This window comes from Balaenoptera acutorostrata, chromosome 20 (assembly GCF_949987535.1).
Source record: "Balaenoptera acutorostrata chromosome 20, mBalAcu1.1, whole genome shotgun sequence".
NCBI classification, from domain to species: domain Eukaryota; kingdom Metazoa; phylum Chordata; class Mammalia; order Artiodactyla; family Balaenopteridae; genus Balaenoptera; species Balaenoptera acutorostrata.
In genome coordinates this window covers 7409781-7435661 of record NC_080083.1, presented here as the reverse complement: position 1 = coordinate 7435661, position 25881 = coordinate 7409781, and the positions used below count along the sequence as shown (strand labels likewise).

Genomic DNA, 25881 nt, shown 5'->3' with positions numbered 1-25881 from the left:
GTGATTTGCTAGAGTGGCTCACAGAACTCAGGAAAACCGTTTACTTACCAGATTACCAGTTGATTTGAAAAGGCTATAACTCAGGAACAGCCAGATGGGAGATTCATAGAGCAAGGTGCTGGGGGAGGGGCGAGGCTCCGCACCCCTCCCTGGGTGCACCACCCTCCGAGCACCTCCCCACGGTCACCAACCTGGAAGCTCTCCCAGCCCCTTCTGCTGGGGTTTTTATGGAAGCAACATTATGTAGGCATGATTGATCCCATTATTGGCCATACGTGGTTAACTCAACCTCTGACCCCCTTCTTTTTTTCCCAGGAGGTAGGGGTGGAGCCCAAAGTCCTAGCCCTCTAATCCCATGCTTGGTCCCTCTGGCAACCAGCCCCCCTCCTGTGGTTTTCTCTGGGGGCTTTCCAGATATCACCTCATTAACATAAACTCAGGTGTGGTGGGGTGGGGTTTGTTATGAATAGCAAAAGATGCTCCTTTTACCTTCATTCTTGCTCTTATCACTTAGGAAATTCCAAAAGCTGTAGGAGCTCTGTGCCTGGAACAACTGTTGGAGACCAAATATATATTTCTTATTATAAATCACAGTATCATAAGGCGTAAGGTGAGTCAGGGGAGGATTCATGAAGAAGTGACATTTGAGCTGATCCGAGACTGAGGACCGCAAGGACCCTTTGTCGATTACTATAGAATGATGAGTAAGAAGCAAGATATTCATGCTGGAAAAAAAGGCTGGTGACAGCTAAAAATAGCTGCTTTCTGCCTGCTGGTCCAGAGTTAAGAAAAAATATAGTTAGAGACGTCCATCTAGGCTAGGAATTTTGAGGTCTGAAAAGTGATTTTCTGTAGCTGTCGGTGGGCACCAGCTCCACACTGGGGCCCCTGAGGGTGGTACTTGCTGTTCTGGACCCTCTTCAGCCTCTTTTCCTGGCGGGAAGGTTGCCTGGGATGGAGGGCCGCCCTGGCATCGGCCTTTATGAAATTGAAAGCTGGAAATGTTATTATGGGTTAATTCAGAGATCCCTGTTCACTGACATTCTCCCTCCATCTCCCTTGTCCTCCTTTTTAGGGGGCTGAGTTTTTGCCTTTGGCTGGAAGAGAGAAGGAAGAATAGTACTGGGGTGCTGGAGGTTATAAACTAGAGGACAAATAATTCGTTATTCTATATGATTATTACCACAGCCTGAAAACATCTGCAAGTTTAATAGCCAAGGATTGTTGCAACGTTGGAGTTTGGGCTAGAGGTGGGATTGTGTGTTTGTGTGTGTGTGTGTGTGTGTGTGTGTGTGTGTTCATCTCTTCACAGCATTCATAGCTTTTATTTACAGAAAGCCTAATCTGGTCCCCGTTACTGGCAGCATTCCCTTTTAGGCAGAGTATGTTTTGGAAGGCTTCCTCAGAACAGATCTTGGAGAGGTGACTTTTTTTTTTTTTTTTAATATATTTATTTATTTATTTTTGGCTGTGTTGGGTCTTCGTTTCTGTGCGAGGGCTTTCTCTAGTTGTGGCAAGCGGGGGCCATTCTTCATCGCGGTGCGCGGGCCTCTCACTATCGCGGCCTCTCTTGTTGCGGAGCACAGGCTCCAGACGCGCAGGCTCAGTAGTTGTGGCTCACGGGCCCAGTTGCTCCGCGGCATGTGGGATCTTCCCAGACCAGGGCTCGAACCCGTGTCCCCTGCATTGGCAGGCGGATTCTCAACCACTGCACCACCAGGGAAGCCCGGAGAGGTGACATTTTGCTTGTGCGTCATCATAATTACCTTGCCGGCTTGGACATCGGTCTCGCCAGCCAGCGAGCAGGTGAAGCTGGCCAGGTTGGAGGTGTCAGACGTATATTCAGCAGCAGTGAGAGGCCAGAATGTGAAAGGAGCAGTGCCATTTCGGGGCATTTGTAACCAGTGGAGAGCAAGGAGCAGTGCTGAGTTTCAGCAGCAGGTGAGAGGCTGGCTTTGGAACAGAAGCAATTTGACAAGGAGGATGAATAGCTTAGGGAGATGGGCAAGTGAACACTGGAGGGCATTGGGCTGATTTTCTGTCTCTTTCCTCTGTGAGTACCTGGGAGATAGTAGGACAGGACCGTGAAACTCTGGGGGAGATGGCAAGGACGAAAGGACCCCCAGGCCACATCTGAGGTGTAGTTGGAGCCTGGAAACATCTGGAGTTTTCTGTGAAAGTGACACTGCCCTTCCCCCTGATCTGTTGGTCGCACTCACTATCCTCATTTCTCATCCTTTGAGGAACAGGTGCATTTCATGTACTCTCTGTGGTTTATTATGAAAACAATATATTTTCCCCATTCTTTAAATACAAAATTAGGCCGTTCTGTGATTTCGCCAAACTACACATCTCTTGCTCCCTGCCAGAGATTCATGGCTTAATCTAAAGGCCATATCCCTGAATCAGTTGACTATGATGTATCTGCAAGAAAAATGCAGCCTCGCTTAGTTTTAGTAGCTTTAAAGAAAAAATGAATAAGTCAAAGAAAAATATTCCTTCTCATTTGTTCGCTTAAATATGAAACAGGGATTTGGAAATTTCCCAAGGACAAAGATACATGTTTCAGGCCTGTGTTACGTCACGGTACGTGATGGGTGAGGGGAGGAGAAGGGAGGGAGAGAAGCTGGGGTGGCAGAGGGGCCCCCACAAATGGCGGGTCCCCCTGCTAGTTGGAGCTTGATGTCTGATGCATTCTCTTTACCAAAATATTGCTATGGTTTTCCCAGAGGGAAATTTACCAGAGAGTGATTGAACATTAAATACTCCGGTCTGTACTCCGGTCTGTTTTCTAAAATCATGGTTGGCATTCTATTAACGTGTATCCAGGAAAGCCTTCTTGCTATGAGCAGAGCACTTAGGGTCGCCTGGGACAACACCCTGAAAACCTCAGGGGTTCTTGCTGGGCCCTGGCTTTTTCTATTTTGTCTGCTCAATGGAAAACCAATCCAGCGGGACTGGTGCTTTCTGTTGAGATTCAGGAAACCTGATTCTGATCCCAGCTCCGGTTTCCTTGCTGACTTACCCTAGGGCTGTCCAGTGCTGAGAGCAGGGCCTGCGGCGGAGTATTTTCCCCTATTCCCAAGGAAATTCACGTAGATTTTAGGAGAAGGAATGTAGCATCCAGAACCCCCTTATATCTTGGAAGAATGTGGAGCATTATATGATGAAGGAAATAAAATAAGAGCACCCGGGTGGAATATAAAACTTGACTTTCCCTCTCAGAGATACATGCTAAATATGGGAGTGTTAAATTTCAAAGAGCTTAAAGAATATAAATAAACTATGTGGATCTACTTGTACTAACGACTCTGAAGAAATGATGATGGTCATGGGCTCTGGAACCTGAGCCAGTTCTGCCACTTAAGAGCTATGTGGGGCTTCCCTGGTGGCGCAGTGGTTGAGAATCTGCCTGCTAATGCAGGGGACACGGGTTCGAGCCCTGGTCTGGGAAGATCCCACATGCCGCGGAGCAACTGGGCCCGTGAGCCACAATTACTGAGCCTGCGCGTCTGGAGCCTGTGCTCCGCAACAAGAGAGGTCGCGATAGTGAGAGGCCCGCGCACCGCAATGAAGAGTGGCCCCCACTTGCCACAACTAGAGAAAGCCCTCGCACAGAAACGAAGACCCAACACAACCATAAATAAATAAATAAATAAATAAAAGTAAATTAAAAAAACAAAAAAACGCAGTTCAAGTACTTTCTTTAAAAAAAAAAAGTTAAATCATCAAAAAAAAAAGAGCTGTGTGTCCTTGGGCAAGTGACTTAACCTCTCTGTGTTTCAGTTTTTTCTTCTGTAAAATGGGGATCATCCTGGTTACTATGGCTAGGGCAAGGGTTAATCCATGCACAATGCCCAGTTTTTAGTAAATTCTTTCACCGTTAGCTGTTACTACTAGCTGCTGTTTTCTGAGCTTTGTTTCCTTTAGCCGTACAGTAAGGCAGGTGGATTGCATCAGTGGTTCTCCGCCTGGCTGAACACTAGAGTCACCTGGGGAGCTTTTAAAATTCTGATGACTGTGCCTCCCTCTCCCTGCTTCCCTTGAAACAGAATCTCGAGGAGTGGGGCCTGGGCATCTGCATCTGAAAACAGCATCCTATGTGATTCTGGGGCCCAGTGAGGCTGAGACCTCTGAGCTTGAAAGCTGGCACAGTATCTTTCTATTTGGAGGAGTTACAGCATCCCTTCCCATACTCAGCGCACTCATACGTGTGACTAAACTTTATCCTTTCTAAGAAATTGAGATGAGTCACATAACATAAAATTAACCATGTTAAGTGTGCAATTCAGCGGAATGTACACCCACCATGGTGTGCAACCACCACTTTTTTCTCGTTCCGAACCATTTTCATCACCCCCAAAAGAAAACCTGGTACCCGTGAAGCAGTCACTCCCCAGGCCTCCCTCTTCTTAGCACCTGGCAACCGCCAATCTGCTTTCTGTCCCTATGGCTTTACCCATTCTGGATATTTCATATAATTGGAATCATAAATATGTGGCCTTTGGTGCCTGGCTTCTTTTACTCACATGATGTTTTCGAGGTTCATTCATGTAACAAGTGTCAGGACCTCGTGGCTGAATAATAATCATTATGTGTCTATAACACATTTTGTTTACCCGTTTTACCCATTGATGGACACTTGAGTGGTATCCACCCTTTGACTATTGTGAATAATGCTGCCATGAACCTCTGTGTACAAGGATTTGAATAGCTGTTTTCAATTCTTTCTGGTATAGATCTCGGAGTGGAATTGCAATGGTGGCTCTCTAATTAACTTTTTGAGGAACTGCCAAACTGTTCAGTGTGATTAAACTTTAATGTGTATCCTGCACCCTCACAGATCTTCCTTGACCTGTCCCCACTGCCTGAAACAGAGCAACACCTTCGATCCTTTCCTGTGTGTGTCACTGCCTATCCCATTGCGACAGACGAGGTACGTGAGCATCATGCCCGTGAACTTGACTTCCATCCTTGGGAATCTTTTGGGCTTGCAGCTGCATTTTCTCTTTTGCTTCTCTGCCAAGCCTGGCAGCTTGGGGACATTCAACGACTGAATGGGACAATTAACGTGAAAGGTTACAGAGTCCCTTCTTTAGCCGAAGAAGGAATTATAAACATGCTTTTGTTTATCAGCCCTGTTGCCAGGCTTATATCTTTGGCCCATTCAGAAGCCGGCACCGGCCAGTTGGTACCACTCAATCAGACAGGGGCGAACTGGAGAAAATCTGTCACCCTCTGCTTTCCCCTGCTTTATTTCCAAATCCTTTTTCCTCTTAGTGAGGGTGTAGGAAAAGGTTTATTTCAGGAGCAAAGAAAAAGGAAAAGGGTTGTTGGGAGCTATGAGGAAAAAAAAGAAAAGAGGAGGCAGGGTTAGGTAGGAGGTGTGGTCACTGCAAAAGTAAGAAGCACGTAGCGCAAGCGTCCCAGAAGTCCAGGGCTTAGCAGTGACTGTTAAGGCAATGGCCAGTGTCAGTCTCATGGAATTTTAGCGAACTATATGGGGCGCCTTCACTGTCACGGAAGGCGGCATTTCTTCCCTGGGTTCCTCATCTTTGTAAAAACCATTTCTCTTGCCCTCTGTCTGTTGACATCCTCTATCTTTAGGATGCAGTGAAGACATGACGGCTTTGTAAAGCCTTTCCTGGCAACTTAATCCCCCTTTCTGCTCTGAATTCCTGTGCTGCTGATTGTCTATGCCACAAATATAACACTGGCTTATCCTATCATCAGATGATGGCTACCGATAGATATGAGCTGTGATACCTGGCCTGATGCAGCATTGCACAGTGGTTAGGACCACTGACTCTGGGGCCAGACTGCCTGGGTTCAAGTCCCAGTTCTGCTAATTAGTTGTATGAATTCGATAATTACTGTAGTATAGAGCAGGGGAAACAGGAGCTGGAGGGGTTGAGCCCTGGTGTGCTGCTGGGGGTAGTAGGAAGTAGAACCAGAGAGAGTCCAGAGAGGTTGGGGGGCAGAAGGGCTGTATCCCATTACCAAGGGAGAACTTCAGGAGGAAAGGAGAGCCTCATCAACAGTGCTGAGTTGTCCTGGAAGAAGAAGCTTGACTGCTCTACTTCTCAGACTTCGAAGTTTCTTTTTGCTTAAGATGATCTATTTCACAAACAGAACCTTGAGACTATATAGATCTGTACAGATGGTCCCAGACTTACGATGGTTTGGTATACAGTATTTTGACTTTACAATGGTACGAAAGTGATGCGCATTCAGTAGAAATGGTGCTTCACGTTTTGAATTTTGATCTTTTCCCAGATAAGCAGTATGAGGCACGGTCCTCTCTTGTGAGGCTGGGCAGGGGATCACCACAGCTCCCGGTCCAGCCTGGTGATCACGAGGGTAAACAACCGATACACTTAAAATCCCTGTTTTTCACTTTCCAAATAGTATTCAATAAATTACATGAGCGATTCAACGCTTTATTAGCACGGAAGCTTTGTGTTAGATGATTTGGCCCAACTGTAGGCGAATGTAAGTGTTCTGAGCACGTTCAAGGTAGGCGGGGCTAAGCTGTGATGTTCGGTAGTTTAGTTTTATCAAATGTATTTTCGATTTAAGATAGTTTCAATTTACAATGAATGGGTTTATCGGTTTGTAATCCCATCATAAGTTGAGGAAGGTCTGTATTGTGATTCTTAATCAAATATCTTTTATTTTTAACTTGCTGGAAAAGTACACTCAGCTGAGACCCTTGGAGATTTGCCTCTCCACTGCCACCTGGTGACAGCATACCTAAAGGGCAATGACCCGACCAGGAAGCAGAGATTTGCCTAAGCGCTGAACTTGATCCATTATCAGTGATGGTGGCAACAAGCCATGTCAGTCCTTTAAGGATGTGGCCTCCTTCCTATTTTCCAGATTCCTGAGCGTCACCTTGGTCTTCCCCTCTAAGAGCCAGCGGTTCCTGCGGGTTGGCCTGGCCGTGCCAATCCTCAGTACGGTGGGAGCCCTGAGGAAGATGGTTGCAGAGGAAGGTGGCATCCCTGTGGATGAGGTGTGATGGGGCCTGGTGATGGGATGATGAACGCTACCTGGGCCGGCTGCCTAGGGTGTTTAGGTTAATTTCTGGCTCCCGGTGACTCCTGAGTGACTCATGAGTTTCTGTTTGATTAACAGTCCCTGGTGTCTGTGCTGACGGGGCCTTGACCTCTCCCTGCATTTTCACAGAACCACCGGAAAAGGATACCACCTTTGTCTTCCAAGAAAGTGACGATGATTACGATCATCATCATTTCAACAATAGCTGACTCTCAGTAGAGCTTACGAAGTGCTGAGTACCGTTCTATGAACTTTATAGCTCATTTACTCCTCACCACCATCCTGTGAGGTAGACATTACAATTATCCTCATGTTAGCAGCAGGCACTGAGAAGTTGAGTGACTTGCCCAAGGTCACACAGCTGGTAAGTGGCTGCGCCAGGATTTGAAATCAAACGCAGATGGTTTGATTTCACAACCACTATTCTATACTTTCACTCCCGAGCATATAAGCCAGGAGACTGAAGGGACAATAAATGAAATATAAGGAACTACTGAAGGAACTTGTGGTGTGTACATGAGAGAGGCAGTTTGGAGTAGAGTGGGATGGACGTGCTCCAATTTTTTTTTTTTTTTTTGAACGTCTTGGTAAAGAGTTTGGATTCACTTGACTTTGGAGGGCAGACTCCTAACAGGGACTCCCATGAAAGGACAGGGTAGAAGTGATGGTGGTGAAAAGCAATGCAGTATGATGAAGAGGGCTCGAAGTGGGGTTCTAATTGTGATTCAGTCCCTTCTAGTTTTCTGACCTTGGATGAAGTAATTGGTCCTCTGTTTCTTTAACTGTAAAATGGAAATTTTACACTTCCCTGGTGACCTCGTGGGATTGTTTTCTAATTAAAGAGTATTTTTACCCTTTTTGTTAAGGAATAACATAGGTACAAGAAAGTGTCCATGTCTTAGGGTTATAACTTGTTGAATTTTTACATGCGTGCACATACGTGTAACCACCATGATTATTGAGGCTTTCCATAACCCCAGTGGACTCCTTCCTGCCCCCACCCAGTCAATCCCTCTGACCTCTCTCACCATTTTAATGAGGATCTCAACTGGGGAAAAAAATGTGTGTATCTTGCTTTGTAAACCCAAAGTGCTATATGGGAATCTATAGTGAGGGAGACAGTAGGACAGTGGGTGAGAGAGAGTCTTGGAGGAAAAAACAGCAGTAATAAAAGATCAAAATGGGGGGAAGTCTAAGAGAGGTAGAGTTTGAAACTTTAAGAGAGTAAAAGGACTGTCAGGAATTTAAAAGGCATGATGGGGACTTCCCTGGTGGTGCAGTGGTTAAGAGTCTGCCTGCCAATGCACGGGACATGGGTTTGAGCCCTGGTCCAGGAAGATCCCACATGCCATGGAGCAGCTAAGCCTGGGTGCCACAGCTACTGAGACTGTGCTCCAAAACCCCCGAGCCACAACTGCTGAGCCTGCGTGCCACAACTACTGAAGCCCATGTGTCTAGAGCCCATGCTCCGCAATAAGAGAAGCCACCACAATGAAAAGCCCGCACACCACAGCAAAGAGTAGCCCCCGCTCGCCGCAACTAGAGAAAGCCCGCGCACAGCAATGAAGACCCAACACAGCCAAAAATAAATTAAAAAAAAAAAAACTTATAAATAAATAAATAAATAAATAAAAGGCATGATGTGTTTGTTCAGGGAGACAGGAGTCACTTGGGATTCCAAAGTCCACAGGTGGGCATTTTGATTGGAACTAAAAATCTATTGTGATATTTTGTTTTAACTGGCAAGTTTATTCCATCAGTGATCACGGACAAGTTTGGATTTATTTATATCATCTTATTTTATGCTTTCTATTTACCCTGCTTTTCCTTTGTTTCTTTTTTCTCTCCTTTACTGCTTCTTTTGGATGAAGCAATTTTTCTTTATTTCATCTCTTCTGGTTTGGGACATATACATTATATTTCTATACTCTCACTGGTTATCATTAAAATATCAACATGCATAATTAACAAAGTCTTATGTTAATCTTCCCAAACAACACAATTTATGCTTTAATTTCCCTTAAACCTTTTTGATTTAGATATTATTGTAGATGGATGTTGTTATCCAGTGTTTGAATCCCTCCTCCCTTTTCTCACAGGTTACAGTAGTAGTAATAGTTGTTATCATTAGAGGTTTATATAGTCAATATGTATTTACACTTACCAATGTTTACCATTTCTTTGCTTCATCATTTCTTCTTGCAATTCAAGTTTTCCTTCTGAGGTCAGTTTCTTTGTTTTAACCCTGACATGTATCTTTTGTATCTTTTACAAGAGAATTTCTCAGCCAGTGTGCCTTGAATGGGTTATGTGTGCTGACTTGTTGGCTCCTTCAGCCCTTGAGGGGACAGAGTTGAGTCTTGGGAAGACAGGACCCTCAAGGCAGTCACTCCTCTCATCCACTACAAAACTAGCTTCTCCTGCTCACCTCAGTGTTCCATGAAAATATTTTCCACATACGATATAGCATGAAAAAAGTTGGCAATACTATTTAAGAGTTCTTTGAGTGGAGTTCTGTTAGTGATAAGCACTCTCACTTTGCTTATCTGAAGTGGCTTCATTTTAGGCTTATTTTTTTTTTAATTTATTTTATTCTTTTATTTATTTTTGGCTGTGTTGGATCTTCATTTCTGTGCGAGGGCTTTCTCTAGTTGCGGCAAGCGGGGGCCACTCTTCATCGCGGTGCGCAGACCGCTCACTATCGCGGCCTCTCTTGTTGCGGAGCACAGGCTCCAGACGCGCAGGCTCAGTAGTTGTGGCTCACGGGCCTAGTTGCTCCACGGCATGTGGGATCTACCCAGACCAGGGCTCGAACCCGTGTCCCCTGCATTGGCAGGCAGATTCTCAACCACTGCGCCACCAGGGAAGCCCAAGGCTTATTCTTGCACGATAGTTTAGCTGGGTATAAAACTTTAGATTTTCAGTTTTCTTCTCCCTACTCTTCCTTTAGCACTTTGATATTCTATTGTTGCAGTTGAGATGTCTGTGGTCAATCTAATTCTTACACCTACTGTGTTTTATTACTAAAAATAAGTAACCATTTAGGAAGAAGGAAAAGGTAAAAGAGAGGTTTCAGACTATCAGTCACTTTTAGACTGCTTCTTTGTTAAGTTCCCTTTGAGAAACAAGAGGGAAAATGATCCTCCTCATTCCAGGTGATCTTGGTTGAACTTCATCCCAGTGGACTCCAGCGGTCTTTCTTTGATGAAGAGGACTTGAATACTATTGCAGAGGGAGATAATGTGTATGCCTTCCAAGCCCCTCCATCACCTGGCCAGGAGATGCTCTCAGGTACAAGAGTGCTTTGCATAATTTTATTTGGATATTATGAGTTATAGGTTTGAGAGGATACTCATTGGGTGCTAAGGCATAAGACACTTAATTTTAGTACTTGGAAATATCAGGCTTATTTTCTTTGATATTTGTTGTACAGATGGTTGATTATAAAAATTAATCAACTAAGACAGGGGTTCTTGAAACCTTAGTATCAGAGTCACCTGGAGGTCTTGTTTAAACAGATTTCTGAGCCCTACCCACAGTGTTTTTGACTCTGTAGGCCAGGGGTGGGGCCTGAGAAATTACATGTCTAGCAAGTTCCCAGGTGATGCCGATGCTGCTGGTCCTGGTACCACATTTTGAGAACCACTGTTCAGAACAGGTGCTGGGGTAATCTTTGTCTTCAGGACTCCTATGGTTCAAGGTCAGTGCTTGAAGTAAAACTGTTACAAACTGGAGCAGTAGATGGCCAAAGAGATTATTAAATGACTTTTTGTTAACAGTCCCACTTCCCTATGTTAACTTTTCCTAAACTTCGGATAGGCAAAGATGGTCAGTTTCTGACAGGCTTTCATTGTAGGTCAGTATCCGTTTTGGTCCAATTAGCCAGTCAGTAAGGCTCATATTTAGAGGACCTTGTGCCAGTGTTACACTCATACCCCAGATGAATCCTATGCCCTGGACCATATCCTCGGCCAGCCTAGGTGGCAGGCAGGCTGTGGGAACCAAGTGTCTGCAGTTGCTCTGAGTCAACAGAGAGACTCTGGGCCTGGAACAGGACATTGACAGGCCCTGATTATGTGATAACTCAGTGAAATAGCCCTCATTTCAAATTCAATCACAGGACACATCTGTGCCTTAAAAGTAAAATTTCAGAGCTGATTGGAAATTGAGGATGGTCCAATTCCTCTACTTCCTCAACAATAAAGATTCTTACCTTCTCTCTGTACTCCTTAATTTTGGCGTTCTAAGAGAGCAGATACTCTACAGCTCTCTGATCAAAGCATACAAGCAACCAAAATCATTTTGGTGTATTTTTCAGATTGGCTTTGAAAAGTATTAATTAAAATCCCTGCTTATACTTTAAAATTGGCTGACCACAACAGCAAATTCACTACCATGTATATTATCTATGCCAGGTGCCTGATGGAACAAGTGCCATGAACCTTAATATCACTTCCCCTGAAGCCCTCCAGTGTCTCCCAAGGGTGGTTAATAGATGATCAAAGAGAAGAGGGGCTAGAAGCCAGGGTTCTGACCCAGCGCAGCAGCTCCTCTAAGAATGCAAATGTAATTCTCGCCCTTCAGCTCGTCCATCTGGTCTACCCGTCTCCCCACACTTGGCAGTCCGCGAGGGTCAGCGATTATCCCTGCCCGTCCACAGTGAGACCACGGTGCTAATCCTCTTCTGTAATTTGGTGGGCTCAGGGCAGCAGGCCAGCAGGTATGTTTAACTTCATCCTTCTTTTACATGATGTCTGGGTTGTGTCGACATGTAGTTGGAATTTGCGCTAGAATAATTCTGATTTGAAAAAAATTAAATATCCATTCTCAAAGTTGATCAGCAAGGAGTAGGGAGTAACGTACTTCCTGATCAAGAGGATCAGAAATAACTGCCTTAAGCAGATGGCTAACATTGTCCTTAACAATTGAGTATCGGAGGTTTCCCTATTGGTTTTAGGAACAATGATTTTTGCTCTCACCATTATTTTATACTGTGTTGTAAGGCCTGGGCAGTGCAGTAAGACAAGGGAAAAAGAAACTGGCTATTGGAAAGAGGAGGTAAAATGACCACTATTTGCAAATAATATTATTTTCTATCCAGAAAACCAAGAACTTGAAAGTAATTAGAACTAATGAAAGAGTTCAGGAAAGTGACTGGTTGCATAACAAATATACAAAACCAGATAGTTTTCTTATAGAATGCAAATAAAATGTTTAAAAGATATTACTCCAAAGAAAAAATTTTAGATGGATAAAATGTTTGTAAAATTTATCTGGAAGAACAAACTCGTAAGAGTAGCCAGAAAATATTAGGGGCAGGAGAAAGAAGGAAGAGGGATTGTTCTAGTAAAACAGAATAAAGTTTTAATTATTAGAATATTGTGGGGCTTCCCTGGTGGCGCAGTGGTTGAGAATCTGCCTGCTAATGCAGGGGACACGGGTTCGAGCCCTGGTCTGGGAAGATCCCACATGCCACGGAGCAGCTGGGCCCGTGAGCCACAATTGCTGAGCCTGCGCGTCTGGAGCCTGTGCCCCGCGACGGGAGGGGCCGCGATAGAGAAAGGCCCGCGCACCGCGATGAAGAGCGGTCCCCGCACCGCGATGAAGAGTGGCCCCCGCTTGCCGCAACTGGAGAAAGCCCTCGCACGAACCGAAGACCCAACACAGCCAAAAATAAATAAATAAATAAATAAATAAATAAATAAATAAATAAATAAGAAAATCCTTTAAAAAAAAAAAAATATTGTGATATAGGCAGAAGAATATACACTTAAATCAATGACACAGAACAGGTCAAGTGTACTACAGTATTTGTTACATGATAAAAATGGTGTATTTCATATTAGTAAGGAGTGAATGAATTATTTAATACTAAGCCTGGGCTAACTGATATTTTGCTTTCTTTTTATTTTAAATAATCAATTTTTTTACTCCCGCCATAAATTCACATGTATAAATTGATTGGAGAGGTAATTACAGAAAAGGAAACCATAAAATAACTTGAAGGTAATGTAGGGGAATATTTATATCTTTGAGTTGGGGGCTATTTTAACACCTAAGACAGGAGGCTATCAAGGAAAAGTCTAATGTTTCAAATACATTTAAAATGCTAAGCTAAAAGCAAATTTGAAAGGCAAAGCACAAACGAAGAAAAATATTTACATCATGTGACAGCTGAAAGATGCATATCCGTCACATAAAACCTAGCTCTCAGATTAGGGAGAGAAATAATATTCTTTTAGTAAAATGAGCCACAGAGATGAACATTAATTCACAGAAGAGATACAGGCATAGGTTAAAATATTCAGCTTCATTAGTAGTAGAAGAAATTCTGATGGCAATAGCAAGATGCTATACTTAACCTTTCAGACTATTAAAGAACTTTAAAAAATTGATAATACTCATTCTGGGCAAGTGTCAAGAGAGTGGGGCACGTGCTTCACGGGTAAATTGGTGTGGCTTTTCTAGAGAGCAGGTTGGAAATAAATAGCTTTGGTCTTATTTCCACTTCTGGAACTTTATCCCAAAGAAACAATTAGTCATGTGCACCCAAAGGCGTAGGCAAAAGAACGTGTATAGTTCCTGCCATGAGCAAGCATTGCTTAAATAAACAATTGGAAACAACCCAAATGCCTAGTAATAGAGGATAAGGTAAATAAACCCATCTGTCTATTCAACAGTTGATGCCCAGTGCCCTTGCCCATCCAGGTGCACCAGCTCGTATTTATGCTGTATTTTAGCAAAGTTAATTCAACAGTAGCACATTCTTACCCCATTGGATCTTCACACAGCCTTGCAGGTGGGGCCAGAGAGCAGTCAGAGTTCAGTGGTTTGTCCAGAGGCACCCAGGGCAGAGCTGGAATTGACAGCCGGCAGTCTGGACACCACAAGCTCACTGCTGCGTGCTCATGGGATCGGGATATGGAAAGCATTCCCAGTTGCGAGAATATTCCTGATACACAAAGCCATCGATGTGTCCACTGGGCTTATCTCTGCCTGGCTTTCTTCTGGGTCCTGTGTTCTCTTAGTCTGCTCTTTCTCTGGGGAAGAGGGTTTCCCAGCCACCTCTTTACACTGCCATGTCTCCATTCATAACGGGGTCTCAGATGGGCAATTTTGTATTGTGTTTTGTGCTCAACTCTTATCCAGTTGAGAGAAGCCAGTGAGTAGAGCCAATGCTCTTGACTGTTGGGTATTGGTTTTTCTTTTGCCGAAATAACCTCATTTCCTTGGATTTCCAGGTTTGGGCCACCTTTCCTGATGAGGGAAGACAGAGCCATCTCATGGGTCCAGCTCCGTCAGTGCATTCTCAGCAAGGTCCGCTATCTCATGAAGAGCGAGGCTCCCGTACAGGTCAGTGTGTGTGTGTGTGTGTATGTGTGTTGTCGGGGGGTGGGGTGTGGAGAGAGGGGTGTAGGAATCTAGTGGTAGCTCAGGAGAGAAAAGCATTTGCTGTCAATGACAGTGTTCACACTGTCGTATCAAACAACTTTGATTTATATGCAAGAAAATAACCATTTTATGGACCGTGCTGTTTCTCTCTTTGTGGCATTACAAAATACCTTTCATGGACGGAGCTTTTGCTCGTTAAATCTTTCAAAACATCTTTGGAAGAAAGAGTGGGATTTACATCATTCATCTCAGTTTTGTATATTTATGGCTTTCCATAGTTCTTCCTGGAGGGGAGCTTATTGTAATAAACTGTAACTTATACATTTGGATCAAAAATTTCAAGGGACTTGAGGTATAACTTCTGTGGAAAATTAAAATCGATGTTTATGTCCAAATATGAAGACCTAGGTATTAAAACAATTTTGTCCAGTTTTCGAAAAACAGGTTAAAAACTCAAGGGGAAACACCTTTTTGCCTTGCTCATTTATTTATTCTCAGACTGGTAGTTTCCAAATAAAAACAACACATTCTAAAACCATTCCTTTCAGCCCTGATAGTATCAGAACCTGTTCTGATGGCTGCTTGGCATAGAAGACTTTGACATGTTTAGGGACACATCAGTAGCCTCAGAATTTTGTTTTCCCCCAACTACTCTCTAAGTGAGAACTTTTCATTTGGGGGATGTACCAAACATTTCAGAGGGATTTCTGCATAGTTCTTCGTAATTCATGTGCCTTCCTGCTTTGGGAAAACTGTACATTTGATTCGGGATTTACACCAAATACCAGTTTGTTTAAGACCTTTTCTACATTTGTACCAAATCTTTATCTCCAAAGGATTTTTGCTTCATGAACTGCCCAGCAGATCTGCCATGGTGCCCAAATTAGAAACTCAAACTTCTCCCCAAGTAGGTCAGAGTATCTAGTAATAGCTTTAGCTTTCCCCAAACCCTGTGCTCCTGGCTGTTGAGAGTGGATGAAACGGCTTTCATGCAGACGTTGAACTCAGCTGTTCTTATTCTCCCCCTGGTCTCCCATGTGCTTTTGCCTCTGCATCTCTCCAGTCATTTCAATTTTAGAGACCGATGAAGCAGTCGGTGGGGCCTGCAAAATTCTAATACAGGCAACCTCCAACTCAGCTATGGACGCTTGTCCACAGATACATTGACAAATGTGTGGATGCCCATGGTTTTATGTAAGAATAATGTGTTCTAAGTGGTTGTGAGGCTCCCAGGCTAGCTCACCCATCTAACCCATAGGCTTTTATATTTTGGTTTTTGTTGTTGTTTTGGCTGCTCTGCCTGGCTTGCGGCATCTTAGTTCCCCGACCAGGGATCGAACCCTGGCCCCAGCGGTGAAAGCGCCAAGTCCTAACCACCTGACCGCCAGGGAATTCCCAAGGCTTTTATATTTTGAAGCATTTGAAAAGAATTTGAAAAGAATTGGTAATAATTTGGAAAGAATCCTGTCAGCCTTCTCAACATTGAACCAAAGAGATTAAAAGTAGTGAACATATATTGAAGGTTCCAAAGTGAATTTCCCTAGCCAAGAATAAAGGACAGGAAAATGTCTCTTACAAAAATGACCGATTTGCTGGACGGGATTAATTTGCATGAATTATGAAAAAAAGAGATTGATCATTGCGTAGGAATTTTTCTGGTTCCTTTGTGAATTTTCTTTGTGGGCAGGCAGGGCGAGCTGCTTCCATGCAGTATAGGTGCCTTATTATGTTGCCATCCAAACAGCAAGACTCCATTAGGGGTGCTAGGCAAAAGAGCTTTCCCCCCCAGATTTAACTAACTTCTCCTTGGGAAGTACACCCTCGCATGGCCAGCCCTGAATCCAAGCCCCTGAAGTCAGCTTGCTTCCAGCCATCAGTTTTGTGTTTGTTGAAGCGGCAGGTCAGCTAGAGTATAGGTATAGTCCAGTGAGGCGTCCACACTCCCCAAATGTCACACTTATTGCCCCTCTCCCCGTCAGCTGCCACAGTCCAGGAGTCGGCTCCCAGCTCCCTGAGTATGTTTTGGGTCACACTGTCTTTGCCCTGTTCCTGTTTCTTTGAATTATAATGTTTTCCCTCTCTTCTCCTGCCTGAATTCAACCTACATTTCATCAGTGTTTTTTAAGTAGAGATTTCTGCCACTTCTCTTTGCCAGAGTTTGTAAGAACATTTCATTTTTTTCTAGTTGTGGCCAAGGTCCTCAGTGACAATTTTAAGAACTGTATTTCCATTGCTTGAAGAGACCATTGATTTTATTTTTTTTAGATATTGTGGTAAAATGTATGTAATGTGTATTGTAACCGTTCACAAATGTACATTAATTATATTCATCATGCTGCATAACCATCACCACTATACTCCCCAGATTTTTCACCATACCCACAAAAATTATACCCATTAAATAACAACTCCCTGTTGCCCCAGCCCCTAGCCCGTGAGAACCTCCGTTCTACTTTCTGTCTCTATGAATTTGGCTACTCTAGGGACCTCATATAAACAGAATCATACAATATTTGCCCTCCTGTGTCTGGCTTATTTCACTAAGCAAAATATTTTCAAGGTCCATCCATGTTGTAGCATGCATCTGAATTTTCTTCCTTTTGAAGGTTGAGTAATATTCCATTGTGCGTATATACCACATTTTGTTTATCCATCCATCTGTTGATGGATACTTGGGTTGCTTCTACCTGTTGACTATTGTGAATAAGGCTGTTTAAGGCTCAGTTCAGTTTCAGAAAAGTTGAAATATGAAAAGAAATGTCCATCTTAGAATAACAACATAGGTGGTATTTCTTTTATGCAGCTTATTTCGACATGTATAAATACTTATTTAGCATTTGAGACATAAAATGTACACTAACTTGCTTTTAGATAATTGCCTCATTTTGGTAATCTGGTGACGATAATAATCATCTTAATAAAGTAAATTAGCTGTTAATAATTAATGAACAGAATTGGTTTAATTCCCCATTAACTGTGCCAACATTTGCCCCAATTAAACCTGTGTTATTTCAAATCACCGTGTTCATTGTTTTGGAGAATTTAACGTGTTACACGGTATTAGATCACTATGTTAAAAGGTATAGGGTGTATCTTCTAAAAAAAACTGAAGCCTTTATATCTCTGGATTTGGAATAATTATTAAGGGCATATTCAAAATACACTCTAAGCAAAATGTTACATTTTCTGAGTAACTTCTCTGCACTTAACCGTCTGATTCGCACCAACATGTGTGATGACCTGCTTTCTGTTCTCGGCCTGGCAGAACCTGGGGTCACTGTTCTCCATCCGGGTTGTGGGGCTGTCCCTGGCCTGCAGCTACTTGTCCCCCAAGGACAGCCAGCCCCTCCATCACTGGGCAGTTGACAGGTAAGGGGGCGCTCCAGACGTGGTAAGAGAATGCATTCGTTCCCACCTGACTAGACTCCTTCAAGGCTGTGTATCATTAAGACTGACGACAATCTTAGCTGCCCTTGGTCTTCAGCACCAGCGCCTGGGTTAGGTCCTTATACACATTCTGTGCTTTCAACCCTCATGTCTAGAGCAGGACCGACGGCCACTTCAGAGATGGGGAGACACTGAGGTTCCCAAAGATTAGTGAATTTACGCACATTCACGCGGCTGGTTAAGGACCGTGTACCTTCTGTGAGCTCAAAACCTGTTTTTGAATCATCTTGGTGACAGTTAGGGATGCATGTGACATCTCCACTTTTTTCTTGCAATACATTCAAAACCTTCTTTTAGGTGCAGACCCTCCTGTCTGTCACTTGTATATATGCGTCTTGGTTGTTTTTTGTTTTTTGTTTTTGGCCACGCCGCGTGGCTTGCAGGATCTTAGTTCCCTGACCAGGGATCGGACCCATGCCCCATGCAGTGGAAGCATGGAGCCCTAACCACTGGGCCGCCAGGGAAGTCCCCATACGTGTCTTGTTGATTTCACATCTTCCACTCCCTCCTTGTCCTGTCTCTTCCGCATTAAGGCCAGACAACCTCTTCTGAAATGGGCTGAGCCCAAGCAGCTGGAAAGAGCGATGGGCTGATTCACGCTGAGATTTTCTGGGCATGGGAGGGTCTGGAAGGGGAAGACCTTTTAGGTTGTGGAGACGGTCTGGCAGGTGCTCCTTTTCACTGTGCAGTGGAGGAAAACCTAGCAGCTCCTTTGAGGCACCGTCAGAACTGGGTATTTGCTGAGGACGTTCAAACAGAACGGCCCCCTCGACACTGAGAAGATGGCTGGGGCTGCAGTGGGAGGGCTGGGTCGTGGCCTTGCAGCCACCAAATCCTCGGAGCTCGCCAGCTCCTAGGGGAGCAAGGACAGAGGCTTCAGGGGTAGATTGAGGACCCAAGTCTTCTGCAGACAGTACCTCCCCAGACCCTGACCTCGGTTTCCATGCAGCTTTGGACATTTCTGTTGGGAACATCAGTCCTGGGGGTGGAGGAGAGAGTGGGAAGCCGGCTGCATGCCTTTGATGGGCTCCCTGTTCTCTCATCAGGGCTCTGCACCTCAGGAGGCCGGGAGGCCCCCCGCACATCAAACTGGCCGTGGAGTGGGACAGTGGCACCAAAGAGCAGTGAGTCCAGCAGAGCCCAGCTCTGGCAGAGGAGACGGGCCTGTCCGTGCACACGGACCTTACTGCGCCAGTTCCCCTGATGCGACAGTGGGGTGTACGATGCCCCCCGGATGCCGTGTGGCCCATTCCTCAGAGGAGCCCCCATGGCAATTGTCTGTATATAAACAACAGCGCCAGGAGTAGTAATAACGATGGCTGTGGGTGGTGTGAGTGGTGGTAACAGTCACAGTTGGAAATGGTGAGGTGACACTTACCCACTCACCCCGTGCCAGCCACTGCTCCGAGCACTTCACATCCGTGCAGTTTAGTTCATGCATCAGTTCCTGTGCGGTAGGTCCGACCCGAATCCACAACGTTAGATGTGGAAACTGAGGCACAGAGAGGTTAAACGGTTGCTCAGTGTCACACAGCCCCTGCCTGGCAGAGCCGGGCTTTGAACCCAGACTGTCGCCTCAAGTCCATGCTCTTAATCACTCAGCGTGGCTGCTTCTCTAACACCGAGTGCATCTGCCCGACTTCGGGAAAGGACACTGTTCAGCCCGGCGAGTGTTTATTAATCTCCTACTAGGTGCCAGGCCCTGCACCACGACATGAAACAAAAATGAGTAAGCCAGGGGCTCGGTCCCTCTCTGGGTCCGTGAGGGGACTGAGAAGTCCAGTAAAAGCGAGTGGGTGCCCTGGGAGCCCTGGGAAGGGGGCCTTTGCCTCCCGGGCAGATGCTTTGCACCCCGTTAGCTGGGAGTAGGGCCCCCTCAGGGGTGAGACCCCGCGTGCCTCTGTCTGCTCCCCGCAGCCTGTTCGGGAGCATCCAGGAGGAGCGGGTCCAGGACGCGGACAGCGTGTGGCGGCAGCAGCAAGCCCACCAGCAGCAGAGCTGCACCCTGGACGAGTGTTTCCAGTTCTACACCAAGGAGGAGCAGGTCCCGCCCTGGGGGTCCACGCCCCTTCCGGCCCCGCATCCGGGGCCTGTCAGTGGGTGGGTCACGACCTCGGGAGGGGTGTGGCTTACGGTCCCGGTGGCTTCCCTTCCAGCTGGCCCAGGACGATGCGTGGCGGTGTCCCCACTGCCGGGCCCTGCAGCAGGGCGTGGTGAAGCTGAGCCTGTGGACCCTGCCCGACATCCTTATCATCCACCTCAAACGGTTCTGCCAGGTGGGCGAGAGGAGAAACAAGCTCTCCACGCTGGTGAAGTTCCCGCTCGCCGGCCTCGACATGGCTCCCCATGTGGCCCAGAGAAGCACGGGCCCCAAGGCCGCCCCGGGCCCCTGGCCTCCTTCCTGGAAGCAGCCGGCCTGCCTGCCCACCAGCTACCCACCAGACTTCCTGTACGACCTGTACGCGGTCTGCAACCACCACGGCAGTTTGCAAGGTGGGCATTACACAGGTGAGCCTGCCTCGCGGCCCGTGGCTGCGGCCCGGGCCTCCAGATGCCCAGGGAAGGGGCACCCCTGGGATTGCCGAGCTCGCTCGGGCACTCGGCACCAGCTGAGCCCTGACCCGCTGCACACCGGGCACCTGCCGGGGGTGGGGTGGTGGCGTCTGGTCCAAGCGTCGAGCGGAGCTCCGTGGGGGGTTGGAATAGAAAGTTAGTTACAGCCCGAGTTTTTGACCGTGTCGGAAAGCAGAGGGTAGCTGTTGGAGCCCAGAAAGTGCCATTTATCCTCGTCTGTGATTCAACGCAGGGACTCCTACTTATCAGATTCGGTATTTTTTATTTCTACGGGGTACCTTTAATTGTTAATCCCTCGGAGGAACTTGGAGAGAATGAAGGCTGGAAGGACAGAAACAAAGAGCTTGGCAGCTCGTTCGGTTGTTCATAATCGTGTACCTTGGTCTCTTCTAGAATAATATAAAGTATTTCATTTTTGAAAAAATGCTTGAAAATATTTCATTTTTTTGAAAAATGCTCTATTCCTAGTGTACTAATGAACCTGAAATTTGGAAAACACCAGACTGTATAAAAATTAAGGATCATCACTCATTCATTCATTGAACAAATATTTATGAAGTCCCCATTCTATGCCAAACCCTGGGCTAGGTGCTGGGGTCTCAGTGATGAACAAGACAGATAGGAGTCCCGCCCTCATGGGACTAGTTTCAGACAGACAATAAAAAGGTGCTTGTCCCTTTAGTACTTTCCCTACTTGGTATCATGAAAAGGTGATTGGTTGATGTGTCTGAGATACAGATAAGACCTCCCTGAGGATGTTACCTTTAGGTCAAGATCTGAAGGATGAGGTGGAACTAGCTGTGTGAATAAGAGGAGGAAAACAGGGGCAGAGCTACTAGCCTGTGTGAAGGCTCTGAGGCGGAGTTCGTGTGTTTAAGAATTGATGAAAGCCTGTTGTGGCTGAAGGGGAAAGTGACATAAGATGGGGCTGGGTCCGAAGGTCCTGTGGGCCACGGACAAGAGTTTGCACTTTTTTCAGAGGGTGATGGGAAGCCATTAAAAGGTTTTAGGCAGAGGAATAAAGACATAATCTAGTTCACAAACTGAGGTCTTAGCTCAAGCAGAGAATTGGGCGGAGCAAGAGTGGACATGGGAATTCCAGTTAGGAGGAAGTTTCTGGGGCTCAAGTGAGAGATGGTGTTGGCTGGGACTTGGGTGATGACAGGGTATTCAAGACATATTTTGGAAAGGGGATCAGTGAGACTGGCTTTTGGACTCAGCGTGGGGTAGGAGAGAAAAGAAGGAGCAGAGACGAACTTCGTGCCTGCCCTGGGCTGGTGCAGGAGCCAGCAAAGTGTGGCTTGTGGGCCACATCCAGTCTGGCACCCGCATTTGTACAGCCCATGATTCCAAAATGGTTTTTACATTTTAAAAAGTGGTTTAAAAAAACCCAACCAAAACAACGAGAATACATGGCAGAGACCATATGTGGCCATCGGGGACCTGCAGAGCCTGAAACATTGTCTATTTGGCCCATTACAGAAAAAAGTTGGCTGACTTCCGAATTAGTAGGTTATGGAGCCATTTACTGAGGTGTGGAGGGAAAGGAGAGGACTACTTCTCGTACTTGTTTAGAAGGTGGTGAGAATCTTATTTATGAACATCTTCTTAAATGTTTGACTGCCGTTCTTAGGTAGGAAAGAAGTGTACCGTAATCCCAACTGCCTATTTTCCTTGCGTACTGAATCAGAGACATGCATTTTGAAGGTCCTCAAAAGAACGGGGGTGAACATTGGCCTTATTGCCTGGGTACTCCCATAAATACTATAAATCGGGACTCCCTCTTATTGGAGATTTTGCCTGAACAAGCTCTACAACGTAAGGATTCAGCTTGTGTGGTAACAGATCAGTTGATCAGTGAGCATCTGGGTGTGTAACTGGTTATCCTTGCTGACTCTGCCAGATCCATTTCTGGCTAAAAATGGTCCAACGTTTCTCATTCTATTACAAACGTCCGTTTTTCAGCCATGCCCGTGGGAAATGTCTTCCTGCTTTGAGGGGGCTCCAATAATGGGGACTTGGGGTTTGGACCTTCGCAGCCTACTGCCGGAACTCTCTGGACGGCCAGTGGTACAGTTACGACGACAGCACGGTGGAACCGCTTCTAGAAGATGAGGTCAATACGCGAGGGGCTTACATCCTGTTTTATCAGAAGACAAACAGCATCCCTCCCTGGTCAGCCAGCAGCTCCATGAGAGGTAGGTTTTGCTGCTCCTTACAGGAGAGGGGAGGACTGGGAACGGGCAGCATGCTGTATCAAACATCGAGGACCCGGAGAGGTCGGCAGGGATCTGAAAGAGGAAGATTTGCTGCTACAGAGCCATGTAGAGCCCTACAGACTAGTGTCCCATTTGCAAGGACGTGGGAGGGACATACTGAAATCCAAGAATGGGAAAAGGAATAATATTTTGTATCTGTGGCAGGTGGCTCTTGGGAGCATGGGATTCCATATTTCCGCTCTCACCCATATTGAGCCACATCTTCATTAAGCTTGTGCAGTATAACCCTGCATTAGTCCTGGTAGAAAGGGAAGCGCAGTTATAAGGGATGAGGGACCTTAATAGGAAATAGCTACTTTACCACACCCCAGAGATACGTTTATTAGACAACCTCAAACTTGCTTGGCAGTCTGGAGATGGAAAAGAAGGGTCAAAACGGACCTTTTTGTGTGACAGATTTCACTCTGCGAACTAGCCATCCTTACTTTGGAGCGAAAACATTTTTTTAAAAAATGACTCAGATTTCCTGCGCCCAGATTGTTGGAAGATGGCCAAGTAAAACCAAGATGCCCCAGCAGGTCTAAACCCACCGTAATGCAAAGTCTGCCTTCTTTTCGCAGAAGGTAGACATGGCGAGAGTGAAAAACACGCCATATTTAGAAAACTGGACTTGGCAACCAGTAATTTCATGAAAAGGCTTTCAGTTCTCATCAACATTCTGTCCTTTCTGTGCCCGAGTGCCTCTCCCTAAATGTGTCAGCTCGGTCTCATGGTTCGTCAGTTACAGGTTCTCCTCCAGCGATTCGCTCTCGTTTCTGCAATTCTACTCTGGTTCTGTAGCTCCGGGCTCGGGGATGGGACTCTGGCTGTGAGAGGCGCCCGGGGGGCCCCGAAGGATGGAGTTGGGTCCAGCCTGCCCTCTCTGTGCTCCGTCTGCAGGTTCCACCAGCTCCTCCCTGTCCGATCACTGGCTCCTCCGGCTCGGGAGCAGTGATGGTAGCACGAGGGGCAGCCTGCTGTCCTGGAGCTCCACCCCCGGCCCTGCCCGGCCCCAGCTGCCTGGGCCTGCCTTCTGCACCAAGAGCCTCCCCAGCCAAGAAAAGGGTACGTTCGATCACGTTGGTTAAACTTGCTGATCTTACTTTCATTTTCTGTAACGACGGTCACTCCTCAACTTTATGAAGGTGCTGGCACTTCAGGGCTCGGAGTGTATAGAGTCCCTCGGTACGAGAGGTTTATTTATTTCCCAAATCGGGGCTCTCAGGACCTGGCCCGCCCCCTGCCCACTACCCCTGGCTGCAGGTACCTTCTTTCTCCGCTCCCTGGAGCTGACCATCTAAAGGGGGCCGACAACACATCAACGAGTGAATGAATTTCATGACGGGATGTGAAGCAGGGATAAGGGCGAAGAGGTAAATCATCAAAGGAAGACGGTATCTAGGCCATGGGTGGGGGAGAAAGGATGCAGAGGGCCCGTTAGGCAGGGCGGGTGGGGAAGGCCTTTCCGAGGAGGTGAGTTTGGAGCAGAGGCCTGAGTGCGAGTGAGTCATGTAAAGTCTGGGCATGTGCTCCGCACTATCAGGGTGAGGGCTGTGAGGTGGGAGTGAGCGTGGGATGGGGGGTAGGGGGGTGCAGGAGAGACCAGAGCTGTGGCCAGAGCACAGTGAATGAGGAGGAGAGTGATAGGAGGTAGTTGGGAGCGTGCCTTTGGCACATGGTACCAAGTTTGCATTGTATTCCAATTGCGGGGGTGGGTGGGAGCTACTGGGAAATTTGAGCAGCAAGTAATCAATCTGATACTTTTACAAAGCCTACTTTGGCTGCTGTGTGAATGCGTCACAGGAAGGGTAAGAAGCCAGAAGGCCAGCTGGGAGGTCTGGCTGTGGTTTTCCAGGCGAGAGCTGGTGGTGGCTTGGATTAGTGTGTTAGGTACGAGGTGGTCAGATTCGGGGTATATTTGTCCTTGATTTTTTTTTTTTTTTAATAAATTTTATTTATTTATTTATTTATTTTTTGGCTGTGTTGGGTCTCCGTTTCTGTGCGAGGGCTTTCTCCAGCTGCGGCGAGCGGGGGCCACTCTTCATCGCGGTGTGCGGGCCTCTCACTGTCGCGGCCTCTCCTGTTGCGGAGCACAGGCTCCAGACGCGCAGGCTCAGTAGTTGTGGCTCACGGGCTTAGTTGCTCCGTGGCATGTGGGATCTTCCCAGACCAGGGCTGGAATCCGTGTCCCCTGCATTGGCAGGCAGACTCTCAACCACTGCGCCACCAGGGAAGCCCAGATTCGGGGTATATTTGAAGATAGAGCTAACAGGATTTGCTGGTTTGGGGTGTGAGGGAGAGAGGAACCAAGGAGGACTCTTTGCTTGGTGTCTACATAACTAGGTGACCAGTAGCAGTACAGTTCATGAGATGGGAAGGGCTTGATTGGCTAGGATGCAGGGTCAATTTTAGAGGGAAATCAAATGTTTGACATGGTCATTTTGAGACTCCGGTAAGACATCCAAATCAAAATGATAACTAAGGAGTGGAGAAAAATATTTGAGGGACATCAGCACACGGATGGACTTTAAAGCCACGGGGCTGGCTGAGCTCTCGTAGGGAAATTATACAGATAGAAACAAGTAAAGACCTAAGACCAACCCTGGAGCTCTCCTGCATCTAGAGGTTGAGCAAAGGCAGAGAGAACAGCAAAGAAACAGAGAAGGAGTGGCCTGTGAAATAGGAAGAAAACTGGGCAAACATGGGTCACAGATGCAAAAAAAGGGGAATCTTTCAAGGAGGAAGAAGCCAACTGTGTCACATACTGTTGAGAGGCTGAGTAGGATGAAGATGGGTGAGTGACCATCGGGCTGGAAGGTCACCAGTGACTTGCCAAGAGCATCTATCATGGTTTGGAAAGAATGGAAGCTGTCAGGAACAGGTGGAAAAGACACTGGGTTAAAGAATTGACAGTGGATGTGGGTTCCATCAAAGACTGTGATTAAAGAGGCAGTAGCTGCAGAGGAATGTGGGCTGACAGCACTTTGGGGTTTTCTTTGCCAAATAAGAAATAATAGAGCATGTTAGCATTCAGATGATCCCAACTAGAGGGAAAACGTGATGATCATGCAGGAGGGAGAGGCAATAACTACGGAAACAAACGTTTTCATAAAAACACGTGTGTGTCTGTCTGTCTTTGTATCTTTAGCCT

At 46.3% G+C, this 25881-nt stretch overlaps 1 protein-coding gene across 2 annotated transcripts in view; it reads left to right on the top strand.

The window, feature by feature from the left end:
* USP43 (ubiquitin specific peptidase 43) overlaps positions 1-25881 on the top strand; it is a 62306-nt gene that overhangs the window by 22475 nt on the left and 13950 nt on the right. The window contains exons 4-14 of one of the 2 annotated variants that reach the window (XM_007166331.3): positions 4844-4936; positions 6880-7015; positions 10215-10350; positions 11644-11779; positions 14301-14412; positions 17717-17820; positions 18945-19022; positions 19816-19942; positions 20055-20391; positions 22512-22670; positions 23631-23795. In XM_007166331.3, the coding sequence (XP_007166393.3) occupies positions 4844-4936; positions 6880-7015; positions 10215-10350; positions 11644-11779; positions 14301-14412; positions 17717-17820; positions 18945-19022; positions 19816-19942; positions 20055-20391; positions 22512-22670; positions 23631-23795 (1583 nt within the window). Of the gene's footprint in view, positions 1-4843; positions 4937-6879; positions 7016-10214; positions 10351-11643; positions 11780-14300; positions 14413-17716; positions 17821-18944; positions 19023-19815; positions 19943-20054; positions 20407-22511; positions 22671-23630; positions 23796-25881 lie in introns of both variants that reach the window. The other variant, XM_057536637.1, reaches the window with a different exon arrangement.